This window comes from Trachemys scripta, chromosome 2 (genome assembly GCF_013100865.1).
Source record: "Trachemys scripta elegans isolate TJP31775 chromosome 2, CAS_Tse_1.0, whole genome shotgun sequence".
NCBI classification, from domain to species: domain Eukaryota; kingdom Metazoa; phylum Chordata; order Testudines; family Emydidae; genus Trachemys; species Trachemys scripta.
The window spans coordinates 111,033,243-111,060,500 of record NC_048299.1 but is presented as its reverse complement, the minus strand read 5'-3'; the positions used below and the strand labels follow the sequence as shown (position 1 = coordinate 111,060,500).

At 45.7% G+C, this 27,258-nt stretch overlaps 1 protein-coding gene across 6 annotated transcripts in view; it reads right to left on the bottom strand.

The window, feature by feature from the left end:
- INVS (inversin) overlaps positions 1–27,258 on the bottom strand; it is a 200,335-nt gene that overhangs the window by 63,876 nt on the left and 109,201 nt on the right. For all 6 annotated transcript variants that reach the window (XM_034761409.1, XM_034761411.1, XM_034761414.1 and 3 more), the window contains 2 exons: positions 25,475–25,655; positions 15,713–15,822 (listed from right to left, as the gene is read on the bottom strand). In XM_034761409.1, the coding sequence (XP_034617300.1) occupies positions 15,713–15,822; positions 25,475–25,655 (291 nt within the window). The remainder of the gene's footprint in view (positions 1–15,712; positions 15,823–25,474; positions 25,656–27,258) is intronic.

Here is a 27,258-nt window from a genome sequence, read left to right as displayed (position 1 = left end):
TTAAAACAGAAAAACTTCAAAAACAGACTCCAACGAGAGACTGCTGAGCTGGAATTGATATGCAAAGTAGACACAATCAACTCAGGATTAAATAAGGACTGGGAATGGCTGAGCCATTACAAACATTGAATCTATCTCCCCTTGTAAGTATTCTCACACTTGCTTCTTATCAAACTGTCTGTACTGAGCTACCTTGATTATCACTTCAAAAGTTTTTTTCTCTTACTTAATTGGCCTTTCAGAGTTGGTAAGACAACTCCCACCTGTTCATGCTCTCTGTATGTGTCTATATATTTCTCCTCAATATATGTTTCACTCTATATGCATCCGAAGAAGTGGGTTGTAGCCCACGAAAGCTTATGCTCTAATAAATTTGTTAGTCTCTAAGGTGCCACAAGTACTCCTGTTCTTTTTGAGGATACAGACTAACACGGCTGCTACCCTGAAACCTGTCAGGATGTTGAATGTATGCATCCCTGAATGAGGCTCGAGAGTCATTCTTCTAAGAATATAAGAATGGCCATACTAGGTCAGACCAATGGCCCCGTCTAGCCCAGTATCCGGTCTCTGACAGTGCCCAATGCCAGAGGCTTCACAGGGAATGAACAAAATAGGGCAGTTATCAAGTGGTTCATCCCTTGTTCTCCACTCCCAGCACTTAGAGGCTTAGTACACCCAGAGCATGGGGTTGCATCCCTCATCTTGGCTAAGATCTAGTTCTTTTTTGAACTCACTTATAATTTTGGCCTTCACAACATCTCCTGGCAACGAGATCCACAAGTTAACTCTGGGTTGTGTGAAGTAGTACTTCCTTTTGATTGTTTTAAACCTTCTGCCTATTAATTTCATTGGGTGACCCCTGGATCTTGAGTTACATGAAAGAGTAAATAACACTTCCTTATTTACTTTCTCCACACCATTCATGATTTTTTACACCTCTATCATAACCTCCCTTAGTCGTTTCTTTTCCAAGCTGAAAAGTCCCAGTCTCTGTAATCTCTCCATACCCTAATCATTTTTGTTGCCTTTCTTTGTACCTTTCCCAATTCTAATATATCTTTTTTGAGATGAAGTGACCAGAACTCAAGTATGCAAGGTGTGGGCATACCATGGATTTAAATAGTGGCATTATGATATTTTTATCACATTAATTATAGCCTATCATATCTTCCCTAATGGTTTATAACATTCTGTTCACTTTTTTGACTGTAGCTACACATTGTGTGGATGTTTTCAGAGAACTATTCACAAAGACTCCAAGATCTCTTTCGTGAGTGGTAACAGCTAATTTAGACCCATCATTTTGTATGTATAGTTGGGATTATGTTTTCCCAATGTGCATTATGTTGCATGTGTCAACATTGAATTTCATCTGTCATTTTGTTGCCCAGTTACCCAGTTTTGTGGGACCCTTTGTAACTTTTCACAGTCTACTCTGGATTTAACTATCTTAAGTAATTTTGTATCGGCTGCAAATTTTGCCACCTCATGGTTTACTTCTTTTTCCAGATCATGTATGAATATGTTGAATGGTACTTGATCCAAGTACACGTCAATGAATATTTACCGCTCTGCATTCTGAAAACTGACCATTTATTTTACCCATTCTTTCTTGTCTTTTAATCAGTTACTAATGTATAAGAGGATCTTCTCTCTTATGCCATGACTGCTTACTTTATTCATCCACTCGATCACCCTTCTCCACATGTTTGTTGACACTCACCAAAAAATTCTAAAAGATTGGTGAGGCATGATTTCCCTTTACAAAAGCTATGTTGACTCTTCCCCAACAAATTGTGTTCATTTATATGTTTAATAATTCTGTTCTTTACTACAGTTTCAACCAATTTGTCTGGTACTGAAGTTAGGCTTACTGGCCCGTAATTGACAGAGTTGCCTTTTTAAAAAATTGGCATCACATTAGCTATCCTCGAGTCATCTGGTACAGAAGCTGATTTAAGTGATAGGTTACGTATCACAGCTAGTAGTTCTGAAAATTCATATTTGGAGTTCCTTCAGAACTCTTGGGTGAATACCGTCTGGTCCTGGTGACTTATTGCTGTTTAATTTATCAATTTGTTCCAAAACCTCCTCTAATGACACCTCAATCTGGGACAGTTCCTCAGATTTATCACCTAAAAAGAGTGGAAATCTCCCTCACATCCTCTGCAGTGAAGACCAATGCAAAGAATTCATTTAGCTTCTCCGCAATGGCCTTATCGTCCTTGTGCACTCCTTTAGCACCTCGATCATCCAGTGGCCTCACTGACTGTTTGGCAGGCTTCCTGCTTCTGACATACTTAAATTTTTTTTTGCTGTGAGTTTTTGTGTTGTGTGCTAGTTTCTCTTCAAATTATTTTTTGACCTGCCTAATTATACTTTTACACTTGACTTGACAGAGTTTATGCTCCTTTCTCTTTTCCTCTGCCTCAGGTACCTTTAGCATGAGCAAATTAAAAATCAGACTTGTGACCCTGAAAGGCCAACTCAGTATATTATGCTGCATCAGGGATACATTTTTGAGAGGATAAACTAGAGCAACAATTTTAAAAGTAAGGGACGAGAGGCAGCTGTAGCATATACAAGTAGGTTGTACTTAGTATGCAGCTTAGACCTATCCCGGTTTTTAAGTAAGCATGTAAAGGCAAGAACTAGTTTGCATGGTTTAACAAAGAGATTATAAGTACATAAACAGAGAAGTCATAATTAAAATTGAAAGAGTAGGGAAGATGCAGAAGTGAAGACTAGGTTCAATCAATGTACAATGTAGGCCACATAAGAGACTGACCACTGAGGCAAAAATGTGAGAGAGGAGCACAGAAACTTAGGAAGGCCATCAGAGTTGGAACTGAAACATATTGAAAGGAAGCAAGAGGAAAGGATAAAAGAGAAAGTGAATCACAGGAGACATTTAACACAAGACATGAGGAACGATGAAAGAGCTAAATCAGGTTCTTTTAAAGACATTTATATTAGAGGATGATGCACAAATCGAATTAAATATGTTGAAAATATGTTGAAAAGGATAATATGATAATCACAAGCACTGTCCATATAAATCACTGGAGCTAGAAAAGTGAGTATCAGATCAGGAAAATTTGCTATGGACACTATATGATACTTGGAAAAAATTGGCTTGACCCAGCTTCTATTTAAACCAGTAAATTCCTGTAGACTTCAGTGGTGCAATATCAGGCCTATTGATGAGACCTGAAGTGATACAGACCATACTCAGAATGATTTAATATACAGAGGGGGGGAAATAATTCCCAGGTGAGAAAGGATAGTTACCTGTTCCTTAACTGGCGTTCTTCGAAATGTGTTGCTCAGGTGTATTCCACTATAGGTTTGTGTGCTTGCCACGTGCACCGGTGCCGGAAGTTTTTCCCTTAGCAGTATCCGTAGTGGGGGAGCACTGCTGCGACTCCTGGAGTGGCACCGATATATCCCACCATAAAGGGGGCTGCGTGCTTCCCCCACCCTCAGTTCCTTCTTGCCAGACAACTTCGACAGAGGGGAAGGAGGGCAGGATGTGGAATACACCTGAGCAACACATCTCGAAGAACGCCAGTTACGGAACAGGTAACTGTCCTTTCTTCTTCAAGGGATTGCTCATGTGTATTCCACTATAGGTGACTCCAAGCTATCCCTGATGGAGGCGGGTAGGAGTTTAAGAGTAAAGTTTTAAGGGTTACCTGGGCAGAGCACCGCCCTACCAAACCCGGCGTCATCCCTCGTTTGGGAGACGATCGCATAGTGCAATGAGAAGGTGTGGACAGAGGACCACGTAGCAGCACTACAGATGTCCTGAATAGGGACATGAGCCACACAGGCCGCCAACAAGGCCTGGGCTCTCATCGAATGAGCCTTCACAATAGGAGGCGGGGGAACCCCTGCCAGGTCGTAACAGGTGCGAATGCACGAGGTGATCCAGCGGGAGATCTGCTGGTTGGAAACCAGACATCTCCTCATGCGCTCGGCCGAAGCAATAAAAAGCTGGGGGGAACTTCCTAAATGGCCTGGTTCTGTCCAGGTAAAAAGCCAGCGCTCTGCGCACGTCTAACATGTGCAGGCAGCGTTCCTCATTGGAGGTATGGGGCTTAGGACAGAGGATCAGGAGGAAAATATCCTGATCTATGTGAAAAGCTGAGACTACCTTCGGCAAAAAGGCGGGGTGAGGGCAGAGCTGAACCTTGTCCTTATGGAAGACTGTATATGCCGGTTCAGAGGTCAGGGCCCTGAGCTAGGAGACCCGGCGGGCTGAGGTGATAGCCACTAAGAATGCCACCTTCCATGACAAGTGGGACCACGAACACGTGGCTAAGGGCTTGAAAGGAGGCCCTGTGAGGCGGGAGAGCACCAGGTTCAGGTCCCAGAGCGGGACCGGGGGTCTGGCGTAAGGGAATGCCCGATCTAAGCCTTTCAGAAACCGGGATGTCATGTGATGGGAAAACACTGAAAGGCCCTGCACCGGAGGGTGGAAAGCCGAAATGGCTGCCAGGTGCACCCTGATGGAGGAGGGTGCCAGCCCTTGGGTCCAAAGGGACAGGAGGTAATCGAGGACAAGTTGGATAGATGCGAAAGAGGGAGAGGAACCTCCTCCCTTGCCCACATAGAGAACCTATACCACTTAGCCAGGTAGGTTCGACGCGTAGAGGGTTTCCTACTTTCCAGCAGGACCCTTCTTACATCCTCAGAACACCTCCCTTCCTCCTCATTCAACCATGGAGCAGCCACGCTGTCAGGTGGAGAGGGGCGAGGTTGGGGTGGAGGAGATGACCTTCCTCCTGGGAGAGGAGGTCCGGGCGGAGCGGCAGCCTGCGGGGGGAGGGGGGCCGCTAAGAGTTGCAGTAGGGTCCCGTACTAATGTTGACGGGCCCAGTCCGGGGCTATGAGGATAACCCGCGCCCCGTCTGACTTCACCTTCTATAAGACCCTGCCTATTAGGGGGAAGGGCGGGAAGGCGTACAACAGGGGCCCCGACCATGGGAGCAGGAACGCATCCGATATCGCCCCGTCGCCCTCTCCCGCCCTGGAGCAGAATCGGGGATACTGGTGATTCTGGGCGGTGGCAAACAAGTCTACCTGGGGAGTACCCCACTGCAGGAAGATCCACCTGGCCACCTCCTTGTGCAGGGACCACTCGTGCTGTTGGGAGAAAACCCTGCTCAGGCAGTCCGTGAGCATGTTGCTCTTGCCGGGCAGCTAAAAGGTTCACAGAAATATGTTGTGGGCTATACAGAACTCCCACAGGAGCTGGGCTTCCTGGCATAAGGCCCGGGAACGCGTGCTCCTCTGCTTGTTGACGTAATACATGGTGGTCGTGTTGTCTAGGAGGACTCTGACCACCTTCCCCTGTATGTGGTGGCAAAAGGCCATGCATGCAAGGCGTATGGCCCTGAGCTCCCTGACATTTATGTGCAGAGTCAGGTCCTCGGGCGACCATATATCCTGGGTCCTGAAGCCCCCCACGTGAGCTCCCCAGCCCAGGTCCGAGGCATCCGACACTAGATCTAGTGAGGGAAAGGGCTCTCGGAAGGGAATACCCCGTAGCATGTTGCTTGGGAGAGACCACCATTGAAGGTCTGCCACCACCATTGGCGGCACCGTGATGACCTTGTCCAGGCCGTCCCTGGACTGGGAGTACCGGGAGGCCAGCCAATGCTGAAGGGGCCTCAACCAAAGCCTGGCATGTTGCACCACAGAGGTGCATGCTGCCATATGGCCTAGGATTTGAAGGCACACCCGTGCGCCGTGGTTACCGGAAAGGCCGTGACCGAGGCGATGAGAGCTTTGAGCGTCTCGAATCTGTCCCATGGGAGGGAGGCCGTGGCCACCCGAGAATCTAGCAGTGCCCCTATAAAGCTTATGCGCTGAACGGGGATTAACATGAATTTCTCCTCGTTTACCAGTAGGCCTAGAGCTGTGCAGGTGTCCAGCAGGAAACTCATCTGCTGCTGCACCAGAGACTGAGACCAGCCCTTGAGGAGCCTGTCGTCGAGGTAGGGGAAGATCTTCAGCCCTTTCCTCCAGAGGTGGGCCGCCACCATCACCATACACTTCATAAATACCCTTGGGGCAGTAGAGAGGCCAAAGGGGAGGACCGTAAACTGGAAGTGGTCCTGACCCACCAGGAAACGGAGGAAGCACCTGTGACCCTCGAAAATGTGGCTGTGGAAGTACGCATCCTGGAGGTCAAGTGCCGTAAACCAATCCCCCTGGTCTAGGGATGGAATAATAGAGGCCAGAGACACCATGCGGAATTTGCAACGAACCAGGAACTGGTTGAGATTCCGCAGATCGAGGATGGTCCGAAGCCCGCCCTTCGCCTTCGGGATGAGGAAATACCTGGAGTAAAACCCCTTGCGCTGGTATTCCCGCGGTACCCTTTCCACAGCTCCCAAGGAGAGGAGGCACTCTACCTCCAGGCGGAGGAGGAGGGCATGGTCCAGGTCCCTGGCCGGCTCCCGGGATGGGGGATGATTGGGAGGGATTGAAATGAACTGCAACCTGTACCCTTGGGTCATGGTGCTGAGGACCTATCGGTCCAACGTTATACGGGACCATTGCAGCCGGAAGGCCGATAAACGATTTATAAAACACAACTTTATTAACTGGGGGGTGGCGGGTACACTGGCAACAGGCCCGGTGACCCCCCTCAACGAGTCAAAAACGCCATTTCCCCTGCCTCTTGCCTTCGAGGGCCCAGGTCTCGGGGCCAAACGGGACTGGTGTTGGGACCGATGCCTCTGCTCTCTCTGCCGCTTAGGCAGGGGTTCATATCTGCCCCTGGCCGGAGGAGCAGAGGTTTGAGGCCTGGGCTTGTCCTTAGAAGGCGGACGTACAGGCCTAGCGTCTGCAGGGTGGTGCGAGAGTCTTTCATCCCGTGCAGACAGGTGTCTGTCTGGTCAGCAAATAATGCTTTGCCATCAAATGGCAGGTCCCGCATTATAGACTGGGACTCCACGGACAGCCCCGAGAGCGAGAGCCACAACGCCCTTCACATGGAGACTGCCGAAGCCATCGAGGGAGCGGCTGTGTCCGTTACATCCGAAGCCGCCTGGAGAACTGCTTTGGCCACAGCCGCACCCTCGTCGACCAAAGCCCGGAACTCCTTCTTATCTTTGTCCGGAAGGAGGGGTTCGAACTTGGGGAGGGAACCCCAGAGATTAAAATCATAACAGCTCAGCAGTGCCTGGTGGTTGGCGACTCTGAGCTGGAAGCTCGCGGAGGAATAAACCTTTTTCCCAAAGGAATCAAGTCTCTGAGCGTCCTTGTCCTTTGGTGTAGGTGCGGGCTGGCCGTTCCGCTCACGGTGGTGAACCAACTCTACCACCAAAGAGTTCGGAGCTGGGTGGGTGTATAGGTACTCGTGACCCCTTGTGGGAACGAAATACTTCCTTTCGGCCTTCTTAGAAATGGGCTCAAGGAAGGCTGGGGTTTGCCAGAGGCCGGTGGTGATGTTGGCCACTCCCTGATGGAATGGGAGGGCTACACGCCCCGGTGCCGAGGAGACGAGGACATTAAACAGTGTATCGGAGGGCTCCTCCATTTCCTCGGCCTGGAGCTCGAGATTTGCTGCCACCCTCCTAAGCAGCTCCTGGTGCGCCTTAAAGTCCTCCTCAGAGGCCGGAGGCGATACCATGACTGAATCGCCCGGTGCCGAGGAGGTAGATGGTGCGGTGCCTTCAGCCACCAACGGCATCGTAGGCTCGATGTCCGGGTCCTGTCCCGGGGTCAGTGCCGGAGGTTCGGCGCCCGCGGCCCGATCACTGTGCCGAGGAGGCGACACAGGGTGGCCCTGAGAGGCTCCCGCCACGGAGCGAGGTCCCGGCTGTGTGGGTGCCTGAGGCCACGGTGCCCACTGGAACCACTGTCCTTGCCAGGGAACGGTCTGGCACTGAGATGCATGGAGCGCCAGCAGCGCTGGTTGGTCCTGTGGTGCAGTGCGGCCCGGGGAGAGACAGCTGCGCGCCGATGTCGAAGTCCTGGAGGAGCGCACGGTGCCGTGGGAACGACTGGAGCGGTCTCTCTCGTGACTGCTCCTGCCCCGAGACTTCGACCTGGACGAAGTGGATAGGTAGATATCAGAGGAGCTGTCCCTGTACTCCTTGTGGTGCCTGTGGCCTTGGCGCCAGGGACTCTCAGGAGGTACTCCGAGCACGGCCTCTCTGACGGCGGGCGCTAGAGTATGAGCGCCGGTGCCGACAGCGTCGGGATCTGTTCCTGTCAGACTGACTCGAGGAGGAACGGCGTCGCCTCTTGTCACCTCCTCTACGGTGCCCGAGACCAAAGGAGTGGGACTCGCTCACAGAAGAGCCGGCACGCGGAGTTGAAGTGCATCGTGGGCCTCTGCTCGGCACCTCGACCCAGGAAGGTACCTCGACTTCCGATACCTCCGGGGAGGGCTGCTGGGCGCCCAAAGGTGGCTTTCCATGGGACCGGGGGCCCGACTGAGGTGGCGCTCCCGGCACTGGGAGGGCTAGGATGTCACGTGCGGCCTGAGCTGCCTCTGGCGTCGAAGGCATCCGTACTTCAGGCGAGGCTCGCGTGGACAGGACTGGGCTACTCCGCTCAGCCCAAGTCGGAGGTCTCTGTCCCGACGGGGATCGTGGGCTGCCCAACTTGAGTCTGTCCTCACCCCTCTCCTTCTCTCGGCACTGCTGAGTCTTCCCTTGCTTCTTACTGGGGGAGCGGTGCTGAGTTGTCGACGGTGCCTTGCTGTGCACCGAAGACGTGGTGCCGAGGCCGGGGCCAATGCCAACTCCATCAGTAAAGCGCGGAGTCGGATCTCACGCTCCCGCTTCGTCCGGGGTTTGAAAGAACGGCAAATCTTACAATGCTCACTAATGTGAGCCTCGCCCAGACAGCGAAGACACTGAGGGTGTGGATTGCTTCTGGGCATGGAGTTGCGACAAGAGTCGCACGACTTGAAGCCTGGGCCACGGGACATGCCCCGAGCCAGGAACTAACGAAACAACAGTTCAGCAAAGGAAAAGTTCAGTGAAACTGGATACCACTAAAGTTATAACGCTGCAGCCTAGGCTGGAGCAAGTTCCGACTACCTTCACTGGCGACAAGAAGGAACTGAGGGTGGGGGGAGCACTCAGCCCCCTTTATGGCGCGATATATCGGCGCCACTCCAGGGGTCGCAACAGTGCTCCCCCACTATGGATACTGCTAAGGGAAAAATTTCCAGCACCGGTGCACGTGGCGAGCACGCATATCTATAGTGCAATACACATGAGCAATCACTTGAAGAAGAAGTCATTGATTGTTTGGGGTTAGATTCTAACTTTGACTATATGCCCACCCAAGGGAACAAAGGGCAGCTAGGAACCTCCTAACACTCCTGCATGGGCAACCCACATTTTGGATCTAGGTACATAACAGAGTAAGTGGGGTTGCTCATTCACTTATTCCGTCTCCAGAGCAGATTGGAGGTGGGTTCTAACCCCCCCTCCCCATTTGCTTTCCAGAGTAGCTAAGCCAGAGCAGGGGTTTGGCAGGGAAGTAAGTAATTAACTACTAGTATCGGTGATCAGTAAATTATTACCACAAAGGAGCAGGAGGAATAAGGGGAGGAATTGTGATTCAGAGGCTTATCTCTGAATCACTATGCTTCCTGGGGTTACTCTGCTTAATTAGGGTGGTTCCTAATATCAGACTCTAGCCCCTAGTGTCTCAAAGGTCAGTCCTTGTTACTTCCTCTTTGGATTTAAAATATATTATACATTAGGTTTTGTGGTGGTTGTTCAAAAGCATCTGGACTGAGGTTCAGTGATAGAAGATTAACCAAAATAGGTGAGGTATCATTTTGGTGCCGCAAGTGGGTGGTGTTTGGGAGATGCCAAGACCTATTAAAAAAACAGCCAAGTCTGGAATAACCTAGCAGAGCCCATGGCATATTCAAGACTCAATTAGCGGGAGCCAAATTCAGAGAGACCAGTGGAAGCAAGCAGCACACACAATCATATTTGGAGTATCTGCACAATCTACTGTGAGCAGCATCTCATTTTGTTGGCTCACATGGGTGGAGCTTGGAAGGGTACCACCACTAGAGCTGATTTGAATTTTTTTCCCTTGCAGAAATGAAAACAAAAATGTTTTCTTGAGTTTTGTGATGGAAACTTTCAAGTTTTCACTGAAAACTCGAAAACTGAAAGATTTCAGCCTAAGTATTTTGATGGAAATTGAAAGTTTCCACAGAAAGCAGACACTTTTCATTAAAAAAGTTGTTTTCCATTGAAGAACAGTTTTGACAGAAAATTTTCTACTGTTCCCTAACCACCACTCCCTCTTCCCCAATTTGACCCCTGGTGCAACCTCACCAGCTCACCCCAGGGGAGGAGGAGGAGGATTCCTTGCCCTGTGACCATACCCCAGAAGTCTGTCTATTCTCCTGCCTGGGCCTGTTAAAGCCCCAGTGCAGAAGCACAGTGCTTAAACTACTATTAGTTTATTATATAAGATCTATGCAGCAATAATGAGGAAACAGAACCATTAAAACACACACACACACACACACACACACACACACACACACACACACACACACACACACACACACACACACACACACACCCCCCCAGCAGGTGTTTACTGCTCTCTGTGCTTTCATTGACCCTCACTACCTCAGGTACAAACTGATACTCATTAGGCCAAGAACTCAGCACCTTGCCTTAACGCTGCACTGCTTGAAATTCTGCAAAGTGGAGAGTAGTAAGAAGGCTGGGCCTCTATACCATTAAGCATTCTTTCCCAAATAAATTATTTTATTTTTTTCCAGTATGGTCAAACATTTCAATCTTTCTTTTAACCAAGCTTTTCTCACTTCCTTTTATAGGAGGAAAAAACCCTACAACACCAGAACAGTCTCAAAGATTTGAAAAGGCTACTAAAATAGCTCCTTTTCCCAAGACAAAGACAACACCATAATCTGAAGATGGAAACAGAATGAATTAGAATTTGCTAGTTTAGCAGAGTAAAGGAGAAAAGCAGCATGCACTTTACCCGACTTTATATTTGTAATTTGTATTATAAGTAGAGAAAACAAATACAAAACTACAAACCCTAAAGCTCATTAAGAAAAGGAAAAAGAACTAACCCTCTTCTTTCTAGGTGCTGCACTGTCAAGGAGCCCTTGAGAATATTAAATACCACCACCACACAAACGGAGAGTTTAAATAGAGTCAAAAATGGACTTTACATGAGACCTGATTTTTTCTTTTCCATATTGCCTGGCATTATCTTAATAATAAAATCAATCCAGATATGGCGAAGTGCTATAGAATTGCAGGAGGCTACGTGGAAGGAGGAGTCTTCTTAGTGGGTCTATTTTCACTAGGAAAAAAGGAGTGTTTATACCTTATGTTAGCCAAAACATTGTAACTAACATGAGATAAAAGACTGTGGCCAGGAAGGAATTTTTCCCACTGGCTTATTGGAAAGGAACATAATATCTCTCCTGCCTTCGTCTGGAAAGGGGAGGTTATTTGTTTGGATCAAGCAGACATATTACATATGAGCAAGTTCCTGAAAAAATTCCTGTGCTGCAGACAATGGGGGGAATCTCAGTCCATTCCATATTCTTCTTCATGTGCAGAGCTCTTAAAGGGCTGGCTAATTAATAGCAAGGAGGATGGGTAAGAGGAGAAAGAACAGGATAAAGAGCCAGGATATAAATATAGATGAATTGGAAAATGGCAAAAAATCTTCCAGCTAAATGCAGAAGATGAAAATTATATGTAACAAAGGCTTTTAATATTCCTGAGATAAGCCAGCAGTAAGGAAGAGAATTAAAATGAACAATCATTTTGCAAGCATTTATTAATAGGAACAGAGAAAGGATAACTAAAGCATCAAGATCATCATTACAGCTCACATAAAAAGAGAAATATTCTATTGTCTCCTTAAATGCATCTGACCAAACTAGAAAGCAAGAATTTCTCCCAAGGAAATTCTTCAAGCAAGTGAGGATGGAGTCCTGTACCCAGCCAAACTGTGCACACCGTGTAATGGAAGATATACCTTTTATTGACGACACAAGTCAATAGAAAAAAATTCTGGAAAAATGTATAAGTTCCACAGAACTGTGCTCAGATGATAAGGCTAAACTAAAAACACTTTATACTTTATCATCAATGAGAGGGACCGTTGGTATTTTTTATTTTTTGCCTCGCTGACATTAAAGTTGATACGTTTTGTACTTAGCTATAATATGTTTACTGATTTCTATATAAAAGAGAATAAAATACCCTGCTGAATGATGACAGTAAGAATACCAGAGAAACTGACCCTTATGATTTGAAACTGCACAAGTTAGCCCACTGATTTTCCATGTTTTCACCTTCTAGAATATGGTGTTAATATGGAGATGCTCCATATTAGACTATGGAGCTATGCAGTAGCAGGGGACTAGACTATTCTTTAGCCATGTTTCATGGGACAAATGCTACATTTATAATGGGAGATATTAAGAAATGAATCAGTTTCATAAAGCCAAAACTACAATATTAATGGCCACCAGCTACACAAGTGCATGTGCACATATGTATGATCCCACTATGCACAGTTTGTGAGCACTTGGTTTAAATATGTGGCCAGAGGTTCAGAAAGAAATGTATTATGAAACATGAGATAATGGATACGCCATTCTGTTTTCTATTGTTCTTTATTATTACATGAGTTACCGGATGCTATGACATAGATTATTGTATTCATGTTTGAAAAAGTTTTTTAATATTAACATTTTGAAATCCATCATCTATATGACATACAATACAGGAAAACTGAATAAAACTTGTGAACACACCTCTGGATACAGATTACTCTACAAACCATTAGAAATCTGTTCTCAGGGCTATCCTATTTCATAGAATCATAGAATATCAGGGTTGGAAGGGACCTCAAGAGGTCATCTAGTCCAACCCCCTGCTCAAAGCAGGACCAAGTCCGAACTAAATCATCCCAGCCAGGGCTTTGTCAAGCCGGGCCTTAAAAACCTCCAAGGAAGGAGACTTCACCACCCTCGTAGTGATATAGTGTTTCCTAATATCCAACCTGGACCTCCCGCACTGCAACTTGAGACCATTGCTCCTTGTTCTGTCATCTGCCACCACTGAGAACAGCCGAGCTCCATCCTCTTTGGAACCCCCCCTTCAGGTAGTTGAAGGCTGCTATCAAATCCCCCCTCATTCTTCTCTTCTGCAGACTAAACAATCCCAGTTCCCTCAGCCTCTCCTTATAAGTCATGTGCTCCAGACCCCTAATCATTTTTGTTGCCCTCCGCTGGACTCTTTCCAATTTTTCCACATCCTTCTTGTAGTGTGGGGCCCAAAACTGGATACAGTATTCCAGATGAGGCCTCACCAATGTCGAGTAAAGGGGAACGATCACGTTCCTCGATCTGCTGGCAATGCCCCTACTTATACAGCCCAAAATGCCGTTAGCCTTCTTGGCAACAAGAGCACACTGTTGACTCATATCCAGCTTCTTGTCCACTGTGACCCCTAGGTCCTTTTCTGCAGAACTGCTACCTAGCCATTCGGTCCCTAGTCTGTAGCAGTGCATGGGATTCTTCCGTCCTAAGTGCAGGACTCTGCACTTGTCCTTGTTGAACCTCATCAGGTTTTTTTTGGCCCAATCCTCTAATTTGTCTAGGTCCCTCTGTATCTGATCCCTACCCTCTAGTGTATCTACTACGCCTCCTAGTTTAGTGTCATCTGTAAACTTGCTGAGAGTGCAGTCCACACCATCCTCCAGATCATTAATAAAAATATTAAATAAAACCGGCCCCAGGACTGACCCTTGGGGCACTCCGCTTGAAACCGGCTGCCAACTAGACATGGAGCCATTGATCACTACCCGTTGAGCCCAACGATCTAGCCAGCTTTCTATCCACCTTACAGTCCATTCATCCAGCCCATACTTCTTTAACTTGGCAGCAAAAATACTGTGGGAGACCGTATCAAAAGCTTTGCTAAAGTCAAGGAATAACACATCCACTGCTTTCCCCTCATCCACAGAGCCAGTTATCTCATCATAGAAGGCAATTAGGTTAGTCAGGCACGACTTCCCCTTGGTGAATCCATGCTGACTGTTCCTGATCACTTTCCTCTCCTCTAAGTGTTTCATAATTGATTCCTTGAGGACCTGCTCCATGATTTTTCTAGGGACTGAGGTGAGGCTGACTGGCCTGTAGTTCCCTGGATCCTCCTTCTTCCCTTTTTTAAAGATGGGCACTACATTAGCCTTTTTCCAGTCATCTGGGACCTCCCCCGATCGCCATGAGTTTTCAAAAATAATGGCTAATGGCTCTGCAATCTCATTCGCCAACTCCTTTAACACCCTCGGATGCAGCGCATCTGGCCCCATGGACTTGTGCACGTCCAGTTTTTCTAAATAGTCCTGAACCACCTCTTTCTCCACAGAGGGCTGGGCACCTTCGCCCCATATTGTGCTGCCCAGTGCAGCAGTCTGGTAGCTGACCTTGTTCGTGAAGACAGAGGCAAAAAAAGCATTGAGTACATTAGCGTTTTCCACATCCTCGATCACTAGGTTGCCTCCCTCATTCAGTAAGGGGCCCACACTTTCCTTGAGTTTCTTCTTGTTGCTAACATACCTGAAGAAACCCTTCTTCATTGAATCATAAAAGATTAGGGTTAAAAGAGACCTCAGGAGGTCATCTAGTCCAACCCCCGGCTCAAAGTAGGACCAACACCAACTAAATCATCCCAGCCAGGGCTTTGTCAAGCCGGGCCTTAAAAACCTCTGAGGATGGAGATTCCACCACCTCCCTAGATAACCCATTCCAGTGCTTCACCACCCTCCTAGTGAAATAATGTCTCCTAATATCCAACCTAGACCTCCCCCACTGCAACTTGAGACCATTGCTCCTTCTTCTGTCATCTGTCACCACTGAGACCAGCCAAGCTCCATCCTCTTTGGAACCCCTGTTCCAGTAGTTGAAGGCTGCTATCAAATCCCCCCTCACTCTTCTCTTCTGCAGACTAAACAAGCCCAGTTCCCTCAGCCTCTCCTCGTAAGTCATGTGCCCCAGCCCCCTGATCATTTTCGTTGCCCTCTGCTTGACTCTCTCCAATTTGTCCCCATCCTTTCTGCATGGGGGGCCCAAAACTGGATGCAGTACTCCAGATGTGGCCTGACTACTGCCAAATAGAGGGGAATAATCACTTCCCTCGATCTGCTGGCAACATTTCTACTAATGCAGCCTAATATGCCGTTAGCCTTCCTGGCAACATGGGCACACTTCTGATTCATATCCAGCTTCTCATCCACTATAATCCCCAGGTCCTTTTCTGCAGAACTGTTGCTTAGCCAGTCGGTCCCCAGCCTGTAGCAGTGCATGGGATTCTTCCATCCTAAGTGTAGGACTCTGCACTTGTCTTTGTTGAACCTCTTCAGATTTCTTTTGGCCCAATCCTCCAATTTGTCTAGGTCACTCTGGACCCTATCCCTACCTTCCAGCGTATCTACCTCTCCCCCCAGCTTAGTGTCATCCACGAACTTGCTGAGGGTGAAATCTATCTCATCATCCAGATCATTAATAAAGATGTTGAACAAAACCAGCTCCAGGATGGACCCCTGGGGCACTCCGCTTGATACTTGATAATTATTATTCTACAATAATTTGTATAATCTATGTTATATTTTAAAATAATTTGCCTTGTTTCAGATATACCATACTTACAGCAAAGTTGCTCTGTGCTGCATAATGTAAGGGTGTTGCCCCTTGGCTATCAGATGGGATGGTTCCAAACTTATTTCTTTCTAACAGGAGATGGACAATCTGTGCATGGCCTGACAAAAGAGCAGAAATTAACATATGAATAATGTATGCAGCTCACTAGTTGCTTTGCTCTGAAGTCTTCTTTCCTATTAAACAAAGGAAAATCAACAAACATGAATAAATGCTAGGACATTCAAATAAAATCATAAGACTTCACATGAGCTTTATGTTGCAATTGTCCAACTTGGTATGCTGTTTTTGCCAATGGTGCTCTAATTTCACTGTTCCTTCTACCCTCATCTTTTGCAGGCCACCAGGGAACTATGATGGCCTGGGAAAATGAAACTGAGGAAAAGGCCATTTAGCATCTAGAGTAAAAGATAAAAGGCTATTATAGTGTACTACTACACCATCAATAGTACTTTGTCAAACAACAGTCTACTATACTGTAATAAGTGAGATGGATACTTCCATACAAGGCTTTGGAAATTACAACCAAAACCTTGAATCTGACCCAGTGGTCAGCTCAAGACAGCAAAGTGAGCTGTTGTCTGGGATGATGTGCTTTTGGTTGCTTGTGTTGCTTAAACTAGCAATTTCATTTCAAAGTACAGTATGTTGTAGGAATCAAGCCTGGAGGTCCTTACTCAGTTTTTATTCAAGCAGAATTCCCATTGAAGATCATGGTAATCTTACTGAGAACGACATGAAAAACAACTAAAAATCTCAGGATTTGGCCTCTGGATATTATTTCTTGCAATCATTTGAAAAACTTCTTCTAAGCATTCTAATTTCTTCCCCCAAAACTCCAGTTTCCCCAAGCACAGCCATTATTTCAACTCTATGTTCCAACTCATTAAATTAATTCTATATGAGAAAGTTACTTACCTTATAGATACTGGAGGTTCTTTGAGATGTGTGGTCCCTATTTGTATTCCACTGTGGGTGCACATGCACTTTATGTGCCTGGAGTTGGAGAATTCTTGCAGCCAGTGTCTATTGGTCTGCGCATGTGCCCTTGCTCTCGTTGTGCCTCGAGCCAAGGGTATAAAGGGTGGAGTAGACCGATCACCTCTCCAGTTCCTTCTCTACTGTAATTCCAGGAATGATCCGAAGCAGAGGGGAAGGAGGGCGAGTAGTGGCATACAGAGGGTGCACACGTTTCAAAGAACCTCCAGTTATTAAAAGATAAGATAATTAACCTTCTCTTCTTCTTTGAGTGCTGGTCCTTATGTGCATTCCAGTGCAGGTGAATGACAAGCAGTACTCAAGTGCGAGGATGCAGGTGGCAGAGTTATTTGAAGGACCGCTGATCCAAAGGATGCATCAGTTAAGGAGTCCTGTATTACAGCCTAATGTCTCATGAATGTGTGGATGGAACTTCATGTAGCTACCTTGCAAATGTCAAGTAGAGGCACATCCTGAAGCGATGCCACTGATGTCGCTTGTGCTCCTGTAGAATAAGCCCTTATCCATGAGGGGAGGAAGATGTGACAGCTGTTAGAAGAGTAGGATACAGCCCGAGATCCATTTAGAGACTCTGGGGAGATATAGCTTGACCTCAGAGTCATTCTGCTATGTCGAGAAACAGTTTAGATGATTTCTGATTGGTTTAATCCTTTGAAGGTAGCAGGCCAAGGGAATGAAGTCTTCTATCCTACTCAGATGCATGTGGAAAAACAGGTAAGTGGACTGACTGGTTTAACTGGAATTCTGAAAGTACCTTGGGGTGAACTTCAGATGTAGTCCTAATGAGACTTTGTACTTATGGAATATAGAGAATGGAGGCTCTGCCAGTCGGGCTCCAAGCTCATTTACCCTTCTGGCTGAAGTGATGGACACAAAGAATAAAACTTTCATTAACAGGTGATACATGGAACACATGGCTAGTGTTTCAAAGGGAAACTTAGTGAGTGATGGAAGTACAAGGTTTATGTCCCTATGAGGGACAGGCTTCCTTACTGGCCAGAAAGTTCTGATTTGGCCTTTTAAGAATCTGTTAGTCAACGGGTTGAAAATTAAATAATCATTTGATAGCGGATGGCATGTACTGATTGCTACCAGGAGGACTACAGAACTGAGGGAGAGCCCAGTCATTTTGAGAGAAATAAGGGGAAAATCTGCTGACTCAGGAGACATGTGTTTCAGCTCTACCCAGGTGGAAAAACACCTTCACTTGGCTGAATAGCTTTTCCTAGAGGAATCTTTTCTGCTGTTATCAAGGATGGTTTGTACAGCCTCAGAACAGGAATGTTCTGGGGATGACAGACATCCAAAAACCAAGCCAGGAGATGAAGTGCTTCGGGATTGGGATGCTTGATCCTGCCCTTCTTCCGGGTCAAGGGATCATGAAAGGACTGCTTCCACTTGTGACTGATGGCAAAACGCCTGTGGAGAGTGTCCACCAACACATTCTGAGCTCCCAGAAGATTGGCTGATGACAGGATGATTTGATTTCTGATACATCAGTTCTACAGAGTGACTGCTCCTACACACAGGAGGCTGGATTGTGCCCCTCCTTGTTTATAGATGTAGAAGACGGTTGTGATATTGTCTGACATTATAAGGACATAGTGGAACTGGATAAATTGCGCAAAAACTTTGCAAGCTTCTTGGGCTGCCCAAAGTTCCAGAAGACTGACATGCATCCTGGCTTTGCTGGGCATCCAAGTGCCCTGTGCTGTCTGGCTGTCCATGTGGGGCCCCAAGCTCAAGAGGGAAGCTTCTGTAATGATCATCCTGTCCAGCGAGGGGAATAGGAAGGGGATGCCCACACATACCTGATGGGAATCCTTCCACCACATTACTTTGGAAAGAATTTTAACACTAGATTTCATGCTGTGTTTGTCTAGTGAATACACTGTTTGGTGCCATGCCTCTAGGCAACGTAGTGGACTCCGGCGAATGGGGTTGTGATGCTGGCAGACCAGATGCCAATTCATGCCAAGGCCTCAGGCTTCACTGAACACTTACAAATACATAGCTGGAAACTAGCCTTGCTTACCTGTGTGTTAGCAGTATCAAAATAAATATAAGATGCTATGTTGATAAGAATGTGTTCAGTGTTTTATAAAATGCAAATAGGATGCTGCATGTATTGTTCTCTCTCAATTACATCCTGTGTTATAAACTGATAACAAGCATTTGCATTGTAATCCTCTGTGACTACGTAACTCATCAAACAGGGGAAAAGCCTTATGTAATGAAAATGATAGTCTCTAACAAGAAGATGTTAAATCCTGTTAATTTAAATGCAAAGAAGCCACTGTGAGAGATCAAGGATCAAAAACTTTATTAAGTGTATTCCTCCCCTTTTTCCCCCAGGAAGAAGGGATCTGTTTTTCGGAGGGAAAAAGATATAAAAATGCCTCACAAGGAAAAATGATCATCTCTTTGCTGTTTGAATTCTCATAGGGCCAGAGACACTAAACTAAGCAGAGATCCCCAGAATCAACACTCTTGAGGCATACTAGCTCAGGAAGGCACATGTTGTGGCTAGGTGTAATATGTGCCACTTCTTTTCTATCAGTACCAGTGAGATGTGAACATCCTAAGTCCTAGGGCCATGACAGAAAACCCCATGAAACCAGGGCTCTATTTGAAAATAATAAAATATTGGCAGAAAAATACATAGGATGAGATTTTCTGAGCTAGATTTTAAACTCTTTGGGGCAAGGACTGCCATTTCTATTACTTGTTTGTACAATGCCTAGCACAATGGGGCCTTAACCTGGTTTAGGAGTCTAGGCACTACCACGATATAAATGTTAAATAATTATGAGTAACAGCAACAACAAAAACAACAATGCAGAGAATTTAGTCACATATATTCCATTACTTTAAATTGAAGATTTGTGGCTAAATCCCTGCATTGCTTTGAAAAGCTTGACCTTAATTTACTTAGTAACACTTTAGACTCTTACATTAAAATCTCTCTTCAGCATATAATGGTTTTCCTTAATATTTTTAATTTTTTTGCTATTTCTGAAAATGAATACAGAGTTATTGACAGTGATGTCTCACAGTTCACGTTCACCATCATGGGGACCTCATCGAGGTCATGTAGTGTTCCAGAAGTCTGTGCACTTTTTTCTCTCTACGCCTTACAGATGAGAAAATTCCCCCCATGTAAATGGTATTTCTCTGATGGATGTGGTCAGTCGCAAACCAGATGATTTTTGCTTACAACATACTAGATAGAAACAAGTGACCGATGCAGATTTTCTGGAGTGCCAATCCAAGGACAGCTAAAATGTCTACTAATTTTCCTTTAGAAATTTATGGCCCTATCTGACATGAAACATTTTTTTCACTGGATTGCTTATTATATAGTTACAGTAGACCTATATTCTAACTGGAGTTGCAATACCTCTTGCTCTTTGCTTAACAGTACCTTTATTGGCATCTCAGCTTCCCAAAGGGTCATGTGGATTAGATCTGTTTAAAGTGGAATGGCAGTGTTTGAAGCCTTTTCCTTATGATTTGGCACATCCTGCTCATTCTTCCTCACAGTGAGAGTGAGACTAGAAACAGTGAGATCAATTTTTTCTGATTTTCTGTTAGTGCTGAAACACACTATGTTTTCCTTTATTTAGACAAAAATTTGTAAGTGTATTTTTAGTTGTTGCTTCAGGGAATTAGTTTTGTGTTTGGTAACTTATAAAGGAATAAAACCGTACAGCGTTTGTATATACAACTTTATAACTTAGGCCTTGTCTATAGCACAAATGCTTTGCCAGTATAGCTATGTTGATACAGCTATACAGATGGAGCCCCAGAGCATAGATACAGCATAAGCTGACAAAGGATTTTTTCTATCAGCATGTTACTACTACTACCCTGAATATAATATTGGCTGTGCTGACAGAATCACTCTTCTCTTGGCATAGAAGAATCATAGAATCATAGATGATTACGGTTGGAAGAGACCTCAGGAGGTCATCTAGTCCAACCCCCGGCTCAAAGTAGGACCAACACCAACTAAATCATCCCAGCCAGGGCTTTGTCAAGCCGGGCCTTAAAAACCTCTAAGGATGGAGATTCCACCACCTCCCTAGGTAACCCATTCCAGTGCTTCACCACCCTCCTAGTGAAATAGTGTTTCCTAATATCCAACCTAGACCTCCCCCACTGCAACTTGAGACCATTGCTACTTCTTCTGTCATCTGCCACCACTGAGAATAGCTGAGCTCCGTCCTCTTTGGAATCCCCTTCAGGTAGTTGACAGCTGCTATCAAATCTCCCCTCACTCTTCTCTTCTGCAGACTAAACAAGCCCAGTTCCCTCAGCCTCCCTCCTAAGTCATAAGCCCCAGCCCCCTGATCATTTTCGTTGCTCTCCGTTTGACTCTCTCCAATTTGTCCACATCCTTTCTGTAGTGGGGGCTCCAAAACTGGATGCAATATTCCAGATGTGGCCTCACCAGTGCCGAATAGAGGGGAATAATCACTTCCCTCGATCTGTTGGCAATGCTCCTACTGATACAGCCCAATATGCCGTTGGCCTTCTTGGCAACAAGGGCACACTGCTGACTCATATCCAGCTTCTCGTCCACTGTAATACCCAGGTCCTTTTCTGCAGAACTGCTGCTTGCCCAGTCGGTCCCCAGCCTGTAGCAGTGCATGGGATTCTTCCATCCTAAGTGCAGGACTCTGCACTTGTCCTTGTTTAAACACATCTTTTGGCCCAATCCTCCAATTTGTCTAGGTCACTCTGGACCCTATCCCTACCCTCCAGCTTAGTGTAATCCACGAACTTGCTGAGGGTGCAATCTATCCATCGTTCAGATCATTAATAAAGATGTTGAACAAAACCGCCCCAGGACCGACCCTTGGGGCACTTCACTTGATACCGGCTGCCAAATAGACATCGAGCCGTTGATCACTACCAGTTGAGCCCGACAATCTAGCCAGCTTTCTATTCACTTTGTAGTCCGTTCATCCAATCCATACTTTTTTAACTTGCTGGCAAGAATACTGTGGGAGATCGTATCAAAAGCTTTGCTACAGTCAAGATATATCACATCCACCATCTCCACAGAGCCAGTTATCTCATCATAGAAGGCAATCAGGTTGGTCAGGCATGACTTGCCCTTGGTGAATCCATGCTGACTGTTCCTTATCACCTTCCTCTCCAAGTGCTTCAAAATGGTTTCCTTGAGGACCTGCTCTATGATTTTTCCAGGGACTGAGGTGAGGCTGACCGGTCTGTAGTTCCCCAGGTTCTCCTTCTTCCCTTTTTTAAAGATGGGCATTATATTTGCCTTTTTCCAATCAGCTGGGACCTCCCCCAATCACCAGGAATTTTCGAAGATAATGGCCAATGGCTCTGCAATCACATCAGCCAATTCCCTCAGCACCCTCGGATGCATTAGATCTGGACCCATGGTTTTGTGCATGTCCAACTTTTCTAAATAGTCCTTAACCTGTTCTTTCACCTCTGAGGGCTGCTCACCTACTTCCCATACTGTGTTGCCCAGGACAGCAGTGTGGGAGCTGACCTTGTCTATATGGGGGTTTTGCTGGCATACTTCGGCTAGTGGGTGTGTTTTTTCACATTCCTGACTGACATGGTTATGCTGACAAAATTTGGTAGATCAGGCCTTATAGAGACTCAGATTGGACGTGTTAGTAACATTAGAAAGATAAAAAATCCAACTGTATTTTTTCCTAGCTGAACTGGGGTTTTCAGGAGGGTAAAGGGAGTAGCATGACAGATGAATATCACTCACTATCGCATGGAGACAAGGGATGCCCATTTGCCCTCACAGTGTCTGTAAAGGTCTTATTAGCAGAATTTTGTGAAGCTTCATAACTAGAAGTAATGTGTTTTGCACATTAAATGACTGGTATATCAGAGAGGAGCATGGACATCAGCGTTTCTTCTGCTTGCTGCACTCGTTCACAAATAAAGCCATTTAGTACACCCAGTTTCAGAGAACCTGATATTCATCTACTGAGCACTGCTACTCACAAGTTCTAGAATCAAAACCAATCAGTTCCTTTTCATGATAAAGTTTTCATTATACTACTTTTCCGAAATGTAACACTTTGCAATTTCAGGTGAAGTGCAAAATTCAACTTATTAAGCTTTGAAAACCCCTTGTGAGGAGAGAAGAGCCAGCTCTAAAATCATATACAATCAGTAATATGAATGATTATATCCTCAGCTGGTGTAAACTGGCATAACTCCATTGACTTCAATAGAGCTGGTTTTCACCTGCTAAAGATCTGGCCTATTGGTTCTACTGTTCTTTGAGATCCTTAATGCCCCTACAGGAGGGTAGGGTGCCAGCTTCTGGTAAATGAGAGGTTGTTAGGCCCTTGCTCAAGACACAGCCTCTTGATGGTGACAAACCTTACAACTACTACTTGTTTCTAACCCGTCTTTTTGCAGTAAGGTTATTGAAAATATGCTGGCGAGGCAACACCAGTATCCTCTGGAGTACCTGGACATCTGTCATCCCTCTCAACCAACTTTTCAGCCATGATATAGTACGCAGATTGCACTGATTTCATTTGGCTAATGATTTCGTCTTAGCAATGGACAAATGTTAGGTGTCCACGCTGATGCTTTTAGATATCTCTGATCAAGAGGTTCTGTTAACTCAACCACAGACTGTAGCAGTAGTGGCTGGTAACTGCTCATCTCTTTCAAGGGCTCTCTTGTACAGTGCTCTTCAGGGCCCTAGTCAGTCACCCCATCCAATTCAATGCTTTTGTGGGTCTGCTTGGGGGGCTGTATACAGATTACATACAGTTCTGTCTCTCTCATCCAAAACCATGCTCTGAAGTGTCCCTGGGAATGGGCAAGAGGGGATGAATCACTTGATTGTCTGTTTTGTTCATTCCCTCTGAAGCACCTGGCATTGGACACTGCTGGATGACAGGATACTGGGCTAGATGGATCATCGGTCTGACCCAGTATGGCCATTCTTATGTCCTTATCTAACCTGGGAGCTGTGATGTCTTTGCAAATTCCCGATTAAGATAGAAATTTAGAAGAAGGTGAACTGAAGCTCAATCCAGACAAATCTCTGGATGACTGGGGGCAGGATCTAGATTTATCTATGGTAATTATCTGACTCCCATTACTATAGTCTCTGACTAATTTACAAACTTTAATATCACCTGTCCGTGAAATAGGAAAGCATTATTAGCCCCACTTCACAGATGGATAACTTAAGCACAGAGAAACTAAGTGATTTGTCCAAGGTCTTACAGGAAGCTGGGAGTGGAGCAGGGAACTGAACCCAGATTTGCCAAGTACCAGGCTAGTACCCCTAGCCAATGGAACATCTTTCTTCCACAATATTAGAGCTTATGATTGCAGGAGCGTTCACATCCTTTGTCACTGAGTTTCCCCATTTAGGGGATCTTCTGGATCCCTTATTACTCCTTGCTTTGGTTGCCAGAAAGGTCATGGTCATTTATTTCACATTATGGTTATAAACAACTCTCTCTGATGTGGTTTTGTCACAGTTATCTGTGTAATTATCTCTCATTGGTACTGTGCTTAAGGAGACCAGTAGAGATCTGGGCCGCAGTGTGTTAGGAACTGTACAAACACAGAATAAGAAATGGTCTCTGCCCTGAAAAGCTTATAATATAGCAGACAAAACAAAAAAAGGGTTGAGGGAAGGAATATAACATACATGCAGAGTGAAAAACATGATGGTTTGCAAACATCATGTTAGTTCCACCTTCCCCCCGCCCCCAAGAGTGGGGTTTTTGCTGGGATGGGATTAGCTAAAGAGAAAGAGGGAGAGGGGACACTGAAGGGAGGGGGCTAAGAAAAGAGAGGGAAAGAGGAGGAGCATGGAAAGAAAGTGAATTGAGGCTGAAGTAAAGAGACTGTGAGGGAGGGGTGGGAAGGAGTTGGAGCAAGCAGTTAATCGTGAAGGAAAACAATGTCCAGAGTAAAAACTCTAAAAACTAGTTACTGATGACATCATCGGTGTCTGAAAGTCCCTACTCCAGCTGCTTGTCTTTGCTCCTGCTGAGTGGATCATCCTAGGAGTTTCTTTATTCCCCAAGCCACAAAGCTCCGAGAGCCTCCAAAGGTGGTGGTAGTGGGGGCTCTCCCTTAAAAACAGTTCTGGATCTGATGATGAGTGAGAAAGATAACTCCATTTGGGCCTCATCTTCCTCCTACTGACCCCTCATGGTGTAGCTGTACCTGCTGCAGCTGTTTGTTTCTGTTCCTCTGGGCTGAGTCTCTAGGTAACCTCCAGATGGGATTATTCTAATGGACTCAGTGAGAGATTACCCTGGAAGCTGAAGGAACAGCTGGTGCGGAACGAGGTGACCCACTTGCTCAGTTGTGTTAGCTACAGGAAGCATAAAACACAAGTGATCCAAACAGTGCAATGGCTCCCCCTAAGCACTAGGATGTAATTCAAATTGTTGATATTGATCTTTAAAGTCCTGGTTGGTTTGAGGCCTGAGAAACTGCCTCTCCACCTATGCATCCCATTTAAATTGAGAATAGCTAATATGCTCTCAGTAACTGCTCTTAGATTTGAATGCATGGTCTGCTGGTCCATTTCAATGGAGAACCTCAGTCTCTGGAATTTGCTTCCCAATTAGTTTGATAGCCTATCACAATTATTCCACAAAGATTAGTTAGCATGGTGCCAGGCAGGAATTTAATAGTAACAGGAGACAGGATAAAAAACAGACAACTGCCCTAAGTAAGTTTTGCATTTAGTGTTATTCAATTCACCCAGTAAAGCTGCCCAGTGAAGAGGAGTTCGAAAGAGGTTGTCATAAGATGTCACATTGCAGCCTTCATAAGAGGTCAGGACATCAACCACTGCCACATTCCCATCAGCAACTGCAAAATGAAGTGGGGTTCGTCCTTCATAGTCCTGCCAGTTCAATAAAGATTCTGTGGGAGCAGCATCCTGTTTAACAAAGACATCAGAAACAAAAATATGTTACATGAGTTTGAAAGAAAAACTACAGACCCTTAATAGATGGTGAAAAATGCCTCACAATAGGCAAGAGATGAAGTGTCACTAATCAGTACAGCAGGCACTGGATAGTTTTATAACCAATTACCTATATAAATCTGCAGTTACCATCAAATATTTTTTGCTGATGTTTTTGAAATCTATCCCAAGCTTCTCTTGCAGTATTTCATCTTCAGTTCACACCAATGGGTTTTGCCCTGGTTATATAGTGTGAACAGATCCATACACAGGTCCTTAAAGGACTGACTCAAATATTTGCGGAAACCATAATTAGATCTCTTTTTCCCGGCTTATTAAGCTGTGTAGATGGTCTTTCCCCTTTCCCCCAGCAAAAGATACTCCTCTTTATCACATATTAGTATTGTTGTTGTCCCCTGGACACTTTCTAAAACACAAAGCTCCATTTTTAATTCTTTGAGAGGGTCAACAAGCATGTGGACAAGCGGGATACAGTGGATATGAAGGGGCACAGCAGGTGGTCGCTGAAGGTGGGAGGGCAAGGAAGAAGAGAAGAGCAGCTAGTTCTATAGGAAGAGGGAAAGAGTCAATGGAGATAACACAACCAAATATGAGCCCCAGGAGGACACAGGATGGGTTGCAGAGGATTGCAAGGGAGAATAGGAATCGAGAGGACTTGCAGCCAGAGGGAACAGGGGATAGACCAGAGAATCACACCATCACCAGGAAAAGGCAGGTCTACATGATTGGGGACTCCTTACTGAGAAGAATAGACAGGCCTGAAACCAGAGCTGATCCAGAGAACAGAAGGGTGTGCTGTCTGCTGGGTGCTAAGATACGGGATGTGGACGTGAGGCTGAAGAGGATCGTAATGGAAGCGGGAAAGAATCCACTGATTGTCCTTCACGTGGGAACAAATGATACAGCTAGATTCTCGCTGGAACGTATCAAGGGAGACTATGCCAGGCTGGGGAAGACGCTTAAGGAAATCGAGGCTCAGGTGATCTTCAGTGGGATTCTGCCTGTTCCTAGAGAAGGGCAACAAAGGTGTGAGAAGATTATGATGATCAACAGATGGCTCAGGCAGTGGTGCTATAAGGAGGACTTTGGGATGTATGGCCACTGGGAGGCATTCATGGACAGAGGACTGTTTTCTCGGGATGGACTTCACCTGAGTAGGGAGAGAAACAGACTTCTAGGATGGAGGCTGGCACAACTGATTAAGAGAGCTTTAAACTAGGAATTTGGGGGAGATGGTTGGGGGATGTCCAGGTAATCTCCACGCCGGATTTTAACATTGAGAGGGAAGAAAACAAAGTAAGAAAGGTTTCAGAGTAGCAGCCGTGTTAGTCTGAATCCGCAAAAAGAACAGGAGTACTTGTGGCACCTTAGAGACTAACAAATGTATTTAGAGTAAGAAAAGTAAGTAAAGTAAGAAAGGATACAGCCGTGGGTAGGAGAATGGACATAAGGAGGAAGGGTAGTGTAGATACCAGTCTAATAGGTGATACTGGTGGTAGAATGTCAGTGCCTAATTGGGTAACGAATGTGAGCGAAGCCAAACAGCAAAAATTAA